The following is a 16347-nucleotide window of genomic DNA, read 5'->3' on the forward strand; positions in this document are numbered from 1 at the left end:
CTGATTTTTAAAGAATTTATTTGCAAATCATGGTGGAAAATAAGTATTTGGTCACCTACAAACAAGCAAGATGTCTGGCTCTCACAGACCTGTAACTACTTCTTTAAGAGGCTCCTCTGTCCTCCACTCGTTACCTGTAGTAATGGCACCTGTTTGACCTTGTTATCAGTATAAAAGACACCTGTCCACAACCTCAAACAGTCACACTCCAAAGTCCACTATGGCCAAGACCAAAGCGCTGTTGAAGGACACCAGAAACAAAATTGTAGACCTGCACCAGGCTGGGAAGACTGAATCTGCAATAGGCAAGCAGCTTGGTGTGAAGAAATCAACTGTGGGAGCAATAATTAGAAAATGGAAGACATACAAGACCACTGATAATCTCCCTCGATCTGGGGCTCCATGCAAGATCTCACCCCGTGGGGTCAAAATGATCACAAGAACGGTGAGCAAAAATCCCAGAACCACACGGGGGGACCTAGTGAATGACCTGCAGAGGGAGCTGGGACCAAAATAACAAAGGCTACCATCAGTAACACACTATGCTGCCATGGACTCAAATCCTGCAGTGCCAGACGTGTCCCCCTGCTTAAGCCAGTACATGTCTGGGCCCGCCTGAAGTTTGCTAGAGAGCATTTGGATGATCCAGAAGAGGATTGGGAGAATGTCATATGGTCAGATGAAGCCAAAGTAGAACGTTTTGGTCTAAACTCAACTTGTCGTGTTTGGAGGAGAGAGAATGCTGAATGGCATCCAAAGAACACCATACCTACTGTGAAGCATGGGGGTGGAAACATCATGCTTTGGGACTGTTTTTCTGCAAAGGGACCAGGATGACTGATCCGTGTAAAGGAAAGAATGAATTGGCCCATGTATCGTGAGATTTTGAGTGAACACCTCCTTCCATCAGCAAGGGCATTGAAGATGAAATGTGGCTGGGTCTTTCAGCATGACAATGATCCCAAACACACCGCCCGGGCAACAAAGGAGTGGCTTCGTAAGAAGCATTTCAAGGTCCTGGAGTGGCCTAGCCAGTCTCCAGATCTCAACCCCATGGAAAACCTTTGGAGGGAGTTGAAGGTCCGTGTTGCCCAGCGACAGCCCCAAAACATCACTGCTCTAGAGGAGATCTGCATGGAGGAATGGGCCAAAATACCAGCAACAGTGTGTGAAAACCTTGTGAAGACTTACAGAAAACATTTGACCTCTGTCATTGCCAACAAAGGATGTATAACAAAGTATTGAGATGAACTTTTGATATTGACCAAATACTTATTGTCCACCATGATTTGCAAATAAATTCTTTAAAAATCAGACAATGTGATTTTCTGGATTTTTTCCCCCATTTTGTCTCTCATAGTTGAGGTATACCTATGATGAAAATTACAGGCCTCTCTCATCTTTTTAAGTGGGAGAACTTGCACAATTGGTGGCTGACTAAATACTTTTTTGCCCCACTGTATATTTCATTCTCATGTGGATGATAAAACACATGCTTTGAAACATAGAAGATTCCAGTGTTCATTCAGGTTATTCATATTTGGAAAGTTTTGGGGGCTAGAAAGGACTCTGGCTGAAGCAAGAGAAAGTTGCTGTCCACAGAGGAGCTACAGATGTTGTTAAACAAGATGCACCAACATTCAAATTCAGTTATAAGTCTATTTCATAAATGCAATGGAAAACTAAGAGCTAGAGTTGTTTGTTTTTCTTCATTCACTGACTCTGGTTCCAAGGAAGTTCCGTCTGATAAGATTTTTAAGGTGGGGTGCATCAGATATTTTGAGTTTGCTTCCTGCTGGACCTTAAGCTCCCTGGCAGAAGCTTCTAGAAGAGGAAGTATCTGGAGCTTTGTGTGTATTTTTTTCCTGGCTGGATTATTGTGGACTTGGTTGGGAAGCAGCTGTTTAGTATTCCTGTGCAGGAAGGGAATTGAACTACTCATTTTGGGGTGAACTTTAGATGACAAGGGTGGAGCTTCCTTATATAGGATTTGGAGCTGGACCAAAGTTCAGTCACGTTCCTATCCTCATATAAATTCTAGATTTTGTTTTGAATTGAATTAATTGAATTGGGAGTGGTGGGTCGGTTTGTTTTTGAGGGAGACAGGAGAATTCAGATTACACTGCTTGATTGTTTGAAAGGCATGGTGGAGGTAGATTTTCTTCAAGCTGAACAGTGGAACTGAGCACAGCCAGACTTGACCCTGGCTATCACTCAGTCCTTCTCAGAAGAAGAAGTCTCCTAACCCAACCATCACCAGTCTGACCTTGCTAAGCTTTGCAAGGCAAACTGAGACTGCCTGCAACCAGCATGCCATGACTGAAAAATGGAAGCATATTAAAAGTGTCTAATTGAATTGTTGCATTACAGAGATGTGGTGATTCACAGTGTGGTGAATCACCTGCCGCACTGTCTTTGGCCACAAATAATAGGGCGTAAGCTTAAACTTTTGAAAGAAAGTTGTTAAAAAAATCTGATCAGTCTCACTAGTTTGGTCTTTAAAGGTGTCCTGCAGAGCTTCGAAATGTGAAAATTAGAGAAGTAACACCATAGGTAGGAAGGACCAGGTTGAGTCCCTACCTTTTACAGTACAGCTAGCAAAACCATTTTGTTATACAAGCATAATGTTTCAATTCTTGTTATGAGTCTATCTTATATAATGCTCTTTGCCCATTTTTGCTTTCTCTTTTTAGTTAATAACCAATTGGATAGAGGCCCTTGCCAAAATCTAGAGATTGGGGAGGGTACTTGCTGGTTTAAACTGCCATCATTATCTTACTATGTGAAGAGTGTCAGGAGAAGGAGAGAAACGGTATACAGAAGAAATCTCTTTTGGATGCCTTCCCCCCCCCCCGCCCCGAATTTTGGAGGATTCATAGCCCTTAAGTTTACAGAAGTTTAATACACATTTTCAGCCTTAACTAATTGAAACAAGTAGAGATTAGTTGGTGGAAAATCAACAGTTTGCTGCTTGTGGAAAGAAAATCAAGATAGGGCTTGTGACAATGTGTAGGCTGTCCATCCTGTGGTTGTCTTTTCTGTTGCAGTTTCTGCATTAAAGCAGGTGGACTGCATGCTCTCCAAGCTTCCCTTCTAACTCTGAAATTGGATGTCTCAAGTCTTGAGTTTGGTTATTTTTGTTAGAAAGATACAGGTTTCTGTAGAGGCAGTCGGTGGCTGTCGTACTCATGAAGAGGAAGTTGCCGAACCCAGAAAGAACTGGTGGGTCAGCAGTGAACTTTACTTTCTGCTGTCACTTGGAGGTTGTGCATTTAAATTGATAAGGTGTGGAATAAATTTGGAGAATTTGCTTCAGTAGTAATGCAGCCTTCCCTGGGCACTCCAGATGTATTAGAATTGCTCAACTGCATAGGAATTATATTCCCAATATACCATGCTAGGCAAAGCCATTATAGCTCTTCAGAAGAACAAGGCTCCCTGTATAAAACTTTTGAAGACAGGGAATGATTTCCTTTGGCTGGGTGTAGACAACACAGTGGAACATTTATTTGCAGGGCCTGTAATATAGTGTTGCTCTTTTCCATCCGTGTTAGTATGTAAACTCTAGAACAGTTAGGTGTTCCAAGAAAATTATATATCACCCCCTAGTATTTAGAGGTGTTTCTGAAGGAAATGCTTCCTCTGGTAAACAAAGATGCTTATTTTTATATATGTAGGTCAATGAATGGGTAAGACCAGGAGAGTTCCTTTTGATGTAACCTTGCTTTTGTTGAGGTGCCTGGATATTGGCCATTGCTGAACATTAGAGGCCTCTGTGTTCCCTTTCATAACCTGCTATTGTCTGGGTTTGAAGACACTGGACCATGTAAACAGCTAACATTCCTTTTTGATGTTGAGTTTGGTAGAGGAATGATTGCACTTAATTACTTGAGGAACCAATCCAAATGTTGATTTAGAGCACATGTCCTGAAAAAAATCCAAAGAGCAAGTTGTTGCTCCTCTTTTCTTCTCTCCTAAGGTGCTTCAGGAGATGACCAGTCTATCAGTTGCTGTTTGGAGTTGAGGACAGCAGGGTCAGGGAGGAAGAGAGTGCACAACAAAGTCGGCTAAGACTCCTTAGTTCTGTAGTAGCAGTTCTTTTTCTACTGCCACATGACATGTTCAGTTTTTGAAGCATGGACAGAATTCTTGCTGAAGTAGGTAGAACTGAGTGTGGTGCATCTTCCCTTTTCTAGAGTGTAATTGCCCTTCAGATTCTTGTATACAGAGTGTGACATTGGGTGGCGTATAGAAATTATGTCAATGCAAAATCTAAGCAAACAGATTAAATGGCTTCTTTTCATTGCCACCCTGCATAGCCATCACTTGCAAGCCAATACATGTCACGGAAAACAAAGAAAGGGAAAGGTTTGTTCCAGGGACATTTGGACCGTGTTGCATAATCTACTTAGGTGAGACCTTTCACTATTTTTGAGTGAGCCCCAATATATGCCATGGATAGCTATAAATAATAATGTTATGATCAAACCTTTAGATACTAGTACAAACTTTTCACTGTGACTTATAGTTCAGGATACAACACTGATTGGCATGCAGTTGCTTAGGGGAAGAAGGAGAGGGAGTTCCTGGGAAGATACGAGGGAAGGGTGGTGGGACATCAGCTGAGAGAAGAGAAGGAGATGGAGAGATCAGGGGATGTGTAGGCCACTGGGATACGCCATGCTGAAGCTGTTAAAGAAGGAGAGGAGATGATATATACCAGTTTGCCTTTCTTTCTCTCTCCTCATGTTAGCCTTGCAAGGTAGTCCAGACGAGAAGTACAACCAGGAGTACTAGATCTTTATTGTAAGTTTACATTAATAGAATCTTGCAAATCTGAAAGCACTCTTCCCTTCCTTCACTTTTACTCTCCTGAAAACTAGGGAGGGTCCCCTCTGAGGTGCTTTCATCACCCCTCTTCCTTCAGACTCAAATTTCATTTATCAGCCCATTGTCTATGCAGCTGTTCCTTCTGTCTCCCAAGGTCATTCCCACATACCATTACACCTCAGCTGCTGCTGCTGCTGCTAATACTTTTGGCTTTTTCTCTGCTTTTCCTTCCCCTCCCCTTGAACCACTTATGCCCAGAACAGCCCTGCTTTCTTCTGCATACAGAGCAAAATAGCTCCATGTTGTTCCATGCCTTGACTAAAACATAAGTGTTTCAGTTCAGGTAAGCACAGCCTGAGACCAGTTGTACTGTGCACTGATCAGTGCACACCCAAAACCTTTTGCACATCCCTAGAACTCCTCAAAGCAACTCTTTTTTATTTCCATTTTGCTCAAGGGTTACAGGTAGTCCCTGGGTTAAGAACGCCTGGTTTAAGGACGACCTGTAGTTAAGAAAGAAGCATATTCTAGCAAAATTCGAGTTAAATAAATGATTCGAGTTAAATACACAATGGTTTGAGTTAATTACACAATACTACTCGTATAGTATTATACAATAATACTGTTCTGGCTTACATACAAATTCGACGTAAGGACAGACCTTGGGAATGGAACTGGTTTTTTAAACTGGGGACTGGTATGTAGAACAAATGAACAAAACTCTGTTTTTTAAAAAAAATCTATTACAAATAATGGAAAGAACAATAAGCTTTTTTGGGGGGGGTCAAAGTGGCTGGACATATGATTACAAAAGCTCAACAAAAAGTAACACAGCACGAGTTCATACAACACAGTCCACAAAGAATATTCCTTTCTCTGACCTAATGAAGAAGCATGGTGGACATGCAACCTTTGGCCACCATTTAGACAGGAACCCTCAACAAAGTGAAGCAATGTAGTTTCTTAGTTTAGCCTGCAGCCTGAAAACTCAGTATCCACAAGACCACGCAGAGAGTATACTTTGCAAAGCTCAACAGACAAAGCAGCATGGATTTTGCATTTACGGAGTAGGACCTGAATGAATGTTATTAGTGACGTTATGTGATGCACGGAGCATGCATACGTTGCTGATGTCATTTCTAGGTCTGTCCTTCACAACAGCAGAATCCAAAATGGTGCCTTGTAGTCTGGACATGTGGTTTTATAACTGCTACTTTCTTCCTCTCACCCTGTTTGTCCCAGCCAAAAGCAGCAGGGATGTCTACTGTTTTACTGGCTAATGGTAGAGGATGCCTTTAAAATACACAACTTATAGGCCAGCCAGGAATTTAAAAAGCTAGTTATGATTTTGTGAACATTTGAAACACTGCTGTTCAGAAGACTCCTGTTTGGTTGATTTTTAGGTTCTAAGCTTGGAATATTCAGAATTTTCCAAACTTAGAACATTTTTCACATCCCTAATTAGTTCCTTGAAAAGCTCTTTAACCTTCCTTGTTAGCACAAGGGTGTTGCATTTCATTGAGAGAGAATAAATTTCACACCTGCAAATGCTCTTTTACTCCCATGTAAGACAATTGGAACTGTATTATTTATCTGATGCCACACTCTACAATAAATTAAGAAATAAATGGGGGTCTTATGCATAGAGTCATGTAGACCTTAAGCAAGAACAGACCTTGCTTCTCAAGAGAGGGCCTAGGTGAATTTAAAGATGCACTGATCAGATGGAGAAATCTTGCTATTTTAGTACTAAATCAAAGAGTAATAATAGTCAGCTAATTCTAAACTGCAGGTGAATTCTGCAAATCACTTTCTTTGGGTTCTGCAATCTGAATTTTGAGCAGCAACCTCTTAGTGCCAAGATCAAAATCCCCTTAGCTCTAAATTGAAAATTCCTTTAGTCATATTAGAGTAATGGATAGTTTATTGGCAAGAGGTGATAAACCATTATATAATTCTCCCAGAAAATGGTTTATGAGGTCTGTAAAACATGTGCCAAGAGATAGAAGTTTAGTTTTTTCCTATGATGAATTTGCTTCCTGAATCATTAGTTGGCTGGAGCAAATTTTAGGTCATCTTGACCTAAAACGTTCCCAAATTACCTCAAAATATAACATGCTGGCTTTAATATGCACAGAGAAAAAGAAAGGCAGCAATCGTTAAGTATTGTGTTGAGTCAGTCAGAGCTGGTACAATCCTGATTTTTCCCGTGAAGAAAGGGACCCTGGTTGGATTGCCCATTGAACGTCCTACAAAGCTGGCTCTCTACCTGTGGGTCGGCAACCTGGGACACTCCCTGTCACTGCAGAAAGTTCTGCAGCTGTTACTTCTCTCTTGGGCTTCCAGAATTGGTGGTGGCAAAAGAATTGGAGGAAATCTACTTCAGCCCTTTGCAACCATTTGACAGGAAAAGAAAAGTAGAGAAACAGGCACTGAAAAGGGGAGGTGAAAAAAACCCTGCTTCCTCCCTCCCCTCCCTTTTTAAGATTTTTTAAATCCTGCCTTTATTATTTTTTATAAGTAACTCAAGGCGGCGAACATACCTAATACTCCTTCCTCTTCCTATTTCCCCCACAACAACAACCCTGTGAGGTGAGTTGGGCTGAGAGAGAGGGACTGGCCCAAGGTCACCCAGCTGGCTTTCATGCCTCACGCGGGGCTAGAACTCACCGTCTCCTGCTTTCTCGCCTGGTGCCTTCACCACTGGACCAAATCTCTTCTACCTGTCATAGACTTGGGCTGCTCTGCTACAATTCTGTGTCCGTTGTAACAGGAGTAAATTCATAATAAATTAATAAGTAAACATGCACACGGTTGTTTTTTGTGTTCCCGTTTCATAGCAAGGCTGTCCAGCTGTAGAGACAGAGAATTTAAGCAGTTCAACATTGCCTTGATGAAATATTTATAAGGAAAAGAAGAGTCCTGTACACTGGGGCACGGCCGGTTAAACAAAGTGTTGTGTATGAAACACGTTCACGGACAGAAATGCCAAGCGTTGAAAAATTGTTTAGGGATCCAGTAATAATGTAAGTGGGAGGGAAGGAAGGAAAGCTGGTATTCACTGTGATCCTTTTTTTTTTTCCTGTTGTGCCTGCATGTTTTCAGATGATATTTATCCTGAGTTTAAGGGTTACATTCTGTTTCTCTTTCTATTCTTTGCATCTGTTGCTTGCACTTATCTTGGCAAGAAGGTTGGAAGGAGATGAGGACAATGAATGGTAATAGATGAAGAGGTGGAGTGAAATAAATATGTCCTCCTTAGCTGTGAACTTTTATTGCTTAACTGTTTGAAGCTACTGGTGTGAAGCTGTAAATAACTAAAGCAACAAAGGGAAGAATACCATACATAGCTGGACAATACGTTTGACTGTACCTGCATTCTTGTATGCACATACCCTGAGAATATGACCCTTTGAACTCAGTGGGGTGGTTCTGAGCAAAGAGATGTAGAATTACCCTTTTAGTGTTGCATTAGGGCAGACTAAAGAATGTTGGGTGATTAGCCAGAGTGACAGCAACTTCTCAGGGTGCTTGTACTAGAAGGATTTCCCATCAGGTGCCTCTTGTTTAGGCAGAAATGCATCAAACTGCATTACAGGAGTAGCCAAACATTTGGAGCTGGGGGCAAGGAGAATGCCGAGAGTAGATGGTTAGTGGACCCACTCGCAAAACGGTTGCTTTGGGAGATCTGCATATTCATAAAATGGGTGCCATGGCGGATGCAACCAGTTAAGAAGCATTTGTTAGTCTGGTGGACTAAACTCCACCTTGTCTCAAGATGTTCTCTACCATCTCCGTGGGATTTTTGTGGTGCTCAAGGACATTCCTCTAATAAAACATGATACTAGAAATGAATGGCTTGTTTTGCAGCAGTCCAGATCCTTCCTTCCTTCCTTCCTTCCTTCCTTCCTTCCTTCCTTCCTTCCTTCCTTCCTTCCTTCCTTCCTTCCTTCCTTCCTTCCTTCCTTCCTTCCTTCCTTCCTTCCTTCCTTCCTTCCTTCCCTCCCTCCCTCCCTCCCTCCCTCCCTCTCTCTCTCTTCTACCCTGCCACAGGTTTTAATATTTTCAGGAAAGCCAGCAAGAAGGGAGCCATTGGGAGGCTGTTCTAGAGCACTGGTGCTGCCACAGAAAAGCAGCCTGTTTGAGCTTAATTTCAAATATGTTCTTAAAACTTTAGGTGGAAAAAAGACTGGTAGGCACTCACACCTTCTCTTCCCAATCAGACAAACATCTGTCAGCCAGTAGGACATGCTTTTAAAATATTCCACCTTCTTCCCCCCATTCCACCAGGTGAGGGTCACATTGGCTGGCCATTGACCCCAGCATGCCATACCTGGGATGCATGGAAAGTTTGAGTTGGGAGAACATTCTCTAATTCCAACATCTTGTATACCTTTTCTATATCATTTGTCTAAAATCAGTGGTTTCCTGCCTAATTCCAGTGCCATAATTTCAGGGGGGTCTTGGACCTACCGAAAGGAAAAGGAAAATCAGGTTTGGGGCCCCATGCAAGACCAGGCCTACAGCTGCTCATCTCTGCTCTGTTTCAACTCCACATCCTTTCATTCTAACTTTTCATGACCTGGTGCCCTTGTGATAGATTGGGTTGTAGGCCCCCAAATTCTCAGCCGGTGTTGCCCTTGAACATTCTGGGTGCTGTAATCCAACACATTTGGAAGGCATCATACTGGGTTAGGCAGTTTTTAATCTTTGCATTCATACTAAGATTGCACTTGATTGTTTTCAATTATTAGGCCCTTAACAGCATTCTGATAGGATTTTTGGGTGCACGGGGCATTTTTTGAGCAGTCATGTTTTGATGAAAGAATCAGTTTTTCATCCACTCTCCCAGATTTACAGCAATGCCTGTTCAGTTAGAACAGCTTCTTCAGAATTTGCAACCCCCTCCCTGTGAGTTGCTTTATATAAGTGCAACTCATCTTTTGTGGGTTGCCTGCTTAGCAGTGACTTTGACACACAGAAGAACTTTTGTGTCAAGTGAGTTGTCCTATTTTTTTTTTTTATGTCACAGTGCTTTGAAGAGCTTCTCTCTGGTGTGAGAGCAACATTGGTTGTTTTTAAGGAAAACCCAAATCAACCCTCCAGCTGTTTATATTTTCATGGCTGTTGGAGCAAAATGTCTAGGAGTTGCATGACTTCACCCTGATGGCCAGATCTCACATGGTTTGGTTGTGTAGATTGTGCACACTGCAGAGAGTGGAATATCCCTCCTTACAGCCCTGAATCATGTGATCTGCCCATTCTGAGCCCTATGGTGTTATCATGGAGTTCTCCATGGTCTCTGAAGCTTGTTTGCCCAACTCATTATCTACCCAATATATGTGTCTAGGCTAGCTTTACTCAGTCTGGTTGCCCTCCCAGATGTACTGAGAATTCTGGGGGTGGAAGTCCAGACATCTGGAAAGCACCTGTGTTGGAGAAGGTTGGCTTAAACCATATGTGATTGGCTTTGACAATACAATGAAGTGATCGGTTAAGATTCAAAGCTAGTAAACGTATAAACACACACTTATTCTGTCCCAATTTGAAAGTTAAATTTAGAATGTACTGCATGAGGCTGCGTTTATACCAACTCATTGTCCCAACCAAAAATAAACAATCTGGTTCCTTTGAAATATTTTGGGCTACCTCTCTCTGAAACCCCAGCTAGAATGTTCAGGAATATGGACATTGTACAGTACACAAAATATCTGTAATTCACTAGGTTGACTACTCTTGATCAGCATTAAGTGGCCCTTAAGATTGGATATTCTCCTACCCCAACCAACAGGGATTAAATGTGGGATGTATTCCACAGAATGTGTATTTCATCATTTTGTGATCATCACATGGAGTTGTGCAAGGGTGTGGTCCTTTCATTCTTATGTGGAAATGGCATCAGTGAAATAAAAGACTTCTTCAAGTTGAACTTGACTGCTGGAGACAGAAGGACATGTCCACACTCTTTCAAAATTAGCCAAGGCATTGCCACTTAACTTGGTATAGTGAAAATGGATCTACACATTTAGGCCTCAGTTGTACTATCACCCATGAAACAATGGGAGCATTGACTTATCCAGCCTAGGTGCAAAAGTCAGTTCTGGATATACCAGATCTGCGCATCTTCGTTGCTCCATTCAGTGGAACCACATCATCTGAAGTAACCGTTGGCCTTTGAGAAGAAAACCATACAATCCTTAAAACATCAGCTTCAATAAGCAAATAATTTTTGAAGAATAGTGGAATAAGACATGAAACCTTTTCTTTTTTGTTCAACTATTGTGTCATTCTTAAAAATTGCTATAAATTATAGGAAGCATGCAGATTTCTTTGATAGTACCATTGCAAAGCCTAATCAATAGCCTGCAAATTGGAACTTCTGAAGCTTGAGTGTTATTGTGCTGTCTTTTTTGACAATAAGATATACTGCCTCCCCCCCAAATATATTTTAAAATAGTCCAAATCTCATGTGATCTTGTGTGAAAATGCCCAAAGCTTCTGAGTTTTGGTAACCAGCAGTGTCATTCTTCCTCCTCATTATCCTTTTTAAATTAATTGGATTGTGAATGCTATTTTTAGTTTGCTGTAGAATCCCCAGTGTCGGCGGCTGCAGCCTTGTCAACCCATAGACTAGTTTCAGCTTCACTGAAAATCTTAGCTATTTAGAGAAAACAGCAGAGATTCCTGCTGTCTTGTCAGTCCATACATTAGTTTCAGCTTCACTGAAAATCCTAACAATTTAGGGAAAACAGCGAAGATTCTTCAGACTGCTAGAGTTTGAAATCCACCCATCAGTGAAAATGAGGATAGGTTCATGAGAGTGAAAAGAAAAATCTTATAAAATTCCCAGGAATCCTCAGATGAAGGAAAGCCCCTCTGCTTAGATAGGAAGTCAGTCGTGATACCCCTGTGTCATCCTTTAATGGCACTGCATGAATTTTAATGGCATTGCGTCTTTCATAGTTAACCTGAAGACAAGGAATGGGCTCCGGTGAAAACAGGGAATGCAGCTGGTTCAAAAGATGTAAAACAGATTCAGAGATAAAAATGTGTCAGTGGCTGGATTAGAGCTATATTCAATCATAGGCATATTTCTGAGTATCAGGTGCTTGTGGCAAACAAGGGTTGGATTGTCTTGATGATGCTGTGATTTTCCGCAAGGATATCTGTTGTCTTCCACCAAGTTCAGGTTTGACCCAGCAAGGCAGTTCTCATCATGCCTTTTAGAAACAGCACCATCTACTGTTGACTTCTGTGTTACGAGAGATCAAATTTACAGCTCCTTGGCTGTGTAGGAACCTGGAGTTGTGGAGTAGCTTCTGAATCAGGGGTCACGCTTTGCATCCATCTCATAGCAAGGAGCGACTAAGTGATTAGATATATCATGAGTCTATAAAGTCAAACTAATTTGTCTCAGTTCCCATTATTGTTTTATGTTCTTCACTGATGCTTGACAAGTTCAGAACTCTTGAATAAGAGTTCATCATCATCATTTGCTGTGGATAACGAAGATTGCTTATTATTTTGTGTGCTTGACAATTGGACTGACACATAGTAGCTCACTTTTTTATTCTGGGTTTATTCATGGTTATTGTGGAGGTTTTCAAAGCATTTGCATAACTGGACATTTTAGAATAATTCGTATGGACAATTTGCAGCTCACTACTCAATAAAGTATTGAAATGTTAACACCCATATGAAGCCCCCTGATTTTATCAAGATTTGTTTAGAAGAATCATTAGAGGGTTTGAAATGGCCTTCCCCAACCTGGTGCCCTCCAGATACGCTGGACTTCAATTCTAATAGTTCCCAGCCTGCAAGGCCAAGTTGGATAATGGTTATAGGAACTGAAATCCAACCATGTGAGAGGTATTAGTTTGAGGAAGACTTAGGTAACTGTGTATTGAAATCAGCCCACTTCCTTGCTCTGCTAATCATTTAACTGAAGTGCTGAATGAAGTTTTGTTTATTCCCAAGCTATTTCATTGATTTTTTAAAAAAATATTGCTTTTACTATCTTGAAGAGTATCCGGAAGCTTCAGCTGGTCCAGAATGCAGCCGCGCGAGCTATTTTTGGAGTCCGAAGAAGGACCCATATAACACCTTTGCTCCGTGAGCTGCATTGGGTACCAGTTTGCTTCCGGGTCCAATTCAAGGTGTTGGTTATGACTTTTAAAGCCCTACATGGCATGGGGCCGGCTACCTGGGGGACCGCCTCGCCCCCATGATTTCAACCCGTCCCACCCGATCTCACAGAGAGGGCATGCTCCAGACCCCCTCGGCAAAAGAACTCCGACTAGTGGGGTCCAGAAGGCGGGCCTTCTCTGCTGTAGCCCCTGCCCTTTGGAACATCTTGCCCCCGGAGGTGAGACAGGCCCCCTCACTCCAGGCCTTTCGGAGGGACTTGAAGACCTGGCTCTGCCATCTGGCCTGGGGCGGGGAGGGAGGTTGTCAGAAGTGGGGTTGGCTAGCCCCCTAGAGGCCTAGTGTGGCTTCCATCAGCCTCTTGGTTTTTTTTTTTTTCCTCTTCTTTCCATCTGTGTAGATGTGTTTGTCTTTTTATAAATTTTAATCATGTATTTATTGTTTTAACTTGATGTAAACCACCCAGAGTCCCCCATTGCTGGGAGATGGGCGGGGGATAAGTCTCTGTATAAATAAACAAACAAACAAACAAACAAACAAACTCTGGTTACATCACACTCAAATTGGAGGAACAACTTTCAGTAATATCTCATCCCAAGTCTGGTTTAAAAACCCTTTAATTCCACTTTCTATTTCCAATTCCATGTACATCATAATATACCTCCTTTTAGGCTGGTGCTGCGTCATCCATTTCCTCAGCCTCAGCAGGATCCAGGAATATGTATGATAATGTTAAGGATTTCTGTAGGGCCCCAGTGAGACCTGATCAGGTCCTTGACCCCTAACGCTTCACACCCTCCATCTAATCTGTGTTTTTCACATTTACTTTCTTTGCCAGAATGAACAACGTGTGGTACACACATAAGTAAGGCCATTTTTATTTATTTTCTTTTGTTTTTCAGGTGCTACCAGAGAAATCGGCTCTGCTTTAACCAGAATGTGTATGAGGCATCGAAGCATTGAATCCAAGCTCAGGCAGTTTTCAAGGTGAGTTATGCATGTTACCAGCTGACCGTTTGGAAATAGGATTTCATTAGCTTCTGGATGGCATTCAAAATGTAACTAGTACACAGCATCTTTCATTTAGGACCACATTAAGCTGTTTACTGGGGCTGACTTCCAGCTAACCTCCGACTTTTTTGCTGGGAACACCCTCTGTACAAACTGGGCTTTGTAGAAGGGGAAAATTTAACTGACCATCATGAGAAACCAGGCTTGCTGACTCAAGTCTCTTTCCAAACTAGGAATTCCTGTTTCAGACATTACTGTAACTCAGCAGTGGGTGAAGAAGGGCAAAAGGCATGATTTCTCTTTTTCAGAACATTGATTACTGTTGCAAAAACAGGTCCCCCCCACCCCACCCGGGCCCACTTCTGGTTACTCTTGAATAAATTCGGGAGTTGCTCTTACATAATGATGAAGAGATTGAGACCGAACTTAGGGAAGTATTGGTGCAAATCTAAATTGTGCTTCATAGTCACTAAATCAAGGATGCATAGATTGAGGCGCCACAGAGTTTTGGATTTGGCTTGTAGCCATCTTGCAGAGATGCCACAAAACTGTCATTTTTTAATGTAACAGATGGGGGAAATTATCAGGTAATGGCAAATCATCATATTAACTGTAAGTAATTTAATTTAGATTACATGCCTACGTAATTAAATCAAATTTAGCATTTGTCTGGCCCTGGTTATTACTTTGTGCTGGACATTCCTGCTTGCAGACCCACCACTGAAAGGTTAAGTGTGGTCCTTGCCCCCCAGAAAAGTTGTGTACTCTTGCATTGAGTGGCCTTGGGCTAAACACAGCCTCTCAGTCCCAAACACCCTCCCATTCACTTCATAGGCAGTACTGAGGCAATATGTGAATCCTGTCTTACAGGGTTGCTAAGCTTGATGTATGTGCAATGATTGAATCAGACTTAAAGTGTCTTTCTAAGTTCTGGACTTGGGTTCCTGCATGGAAAAAGTGCTCCTTTAAAAAGCTTAGAGGGAGATTCAGATTGGCTCTTTTCCTGCAGGATTTGATTCCTCTTTGTGTTTTCTCAACAAAATTAGTGCTTTAATTGACTGTCTGATAAACCCACTTCAAGAGCAGATGGAAGAATGGAAGAAAGTGGCCAATCAGCTGGATAAAGACCATGCAAAAGGTAGTTATGTGGGACCGGGGGGGTGGGGGTGGAAATTACAGAACAATATGGGTAGAGAGAATAGGGAATGGCCTTTAAGGACAGGAGGAACATTGATGTCAGCCCAACAAGGTAGACCAGACTAAGAAACCAACACCATATAGGTCAGAACTACTTTTATTGTAATAGCTATAGTAACAGAATGTTACAAGTCTGGATGTGCTTTCCCCCCTCCTCAGTTTATCTTCTTGTGAACTAGAGAGGGGCTTGTCTGAGACATTTTCTCAAGTTATTTTCTTGGCCTGGGCTCAAGCCCCGCTTATCTGACCCTTGCCTTGGTAGCGGCTCTTCCTTCTGTCCTTCAAGGCCATTCCTATTTCCTCTACAGGTTGTTAAAATCTGCCCGCTGAGGGTTCCTTCCTTTCAGACAATGGCTACTACACTGTTAACAGTCAACATTCCCCAAACAATTACTGCTGATGCAAGACTTCTGTTGTCCCAGGATGTGAAACAATAGTTTTCATTTACAAGAAGGCACATTCCAGTAGAATGTTAAGAAAAATTTCCCAAGAATGAAAACTGTTCAACAATGCAGCCAGTTACCTGGTGCTGGGCAGGACAACTTGAAACCCTAATGTTGTCCCCAAGTCCCCTTTTGCAGAAGAAAATGAAAGGTACATTTTAGTGACATTTCAGATGGGAAACAGATAAAAATTATACTGTAGGTCCCAAAGTATATCCTGTAGGCATATCATATTTTAAAAAGCAAAACTTTCAAAACTCCCCTAAAAATACAGCCTCCCTTAGGGTCACACCCACATTATGGCCATTAGCACCACAACAGTTAGTCCACTGTATCTCTTTTTAGCCCAGATATGGTAGGCTAAGGCACAAAGGTTTGGCCACCAAAGGATACCCCATTTCTGAGTAGGGAAATGGTGAGTTCCCTTTTGCTGTATGTCTTCATGTAAAAATTGGGTAGACATTGGAGATGCTTTAACCTGGACTCCTGCAGTGAGCAGCGAGTTAGACTCCATGGCCTTAAATGACCCTTTCCGACATTATGATAGTGCATGATAGCTTCTATTAATAATGTGATGGTCATTTTTTGCATATGGTTTTGTGCTGATCCCACAGTTTATGATTTAGCCTCCTCTTCCATATGCTGTGTGTGTATGCGTGCGCTCTCTCTCTCCACACACACACACCTGGCTTTTTATGCATCATCTGATGCGAATGAAGTC

At 42.0% G+C, this 16347-nt stretch overlaps 1 protein-coding gene across 13 annotated transcripts in view; it reads left to right on the plus strand.

Moving 5' to 3' along the window:
- Positions 1 to 16347, plus strand: part of MTSS1 (MTSS I-BAR domain containing 1) — a 125978-nt gene that overhangs the window by 70943 nt on the left and 38688 nt on the right. For all 13 annotated transcript variants that reach the window (XM_088148976.1, XM_025167587.2, XM_015888336.3 and 10 more), the window contains exons 4-5: positions 13878 to 13962; positions 15033 to 15124. In XM_088148976.1, the coding sequence (XP_088005102.1) occupies positions 13878 to 13962; positions 15033 to 15124 (177 nt within the window). The remainder of the gene's footprint in view (positions 1 to 13877; positions 13963 to 15032; positions 15125 to 16347) is intronic.

This window comes from Python bivittatus, unplaced genomic scaffold, assembly GCF_059951505.1.
Source record: "Python bivittatus isolate LINGU-HERP-01145 unplaced genomic scaffold, Pbiv_v1 ctg000590_np1212, whole genome shotgun sequence".
NCBI lineage: Eukaryota > Metazoa > Chordata > Lepidosauria > Squamata > Pythonidae > Python > Python bivittatus.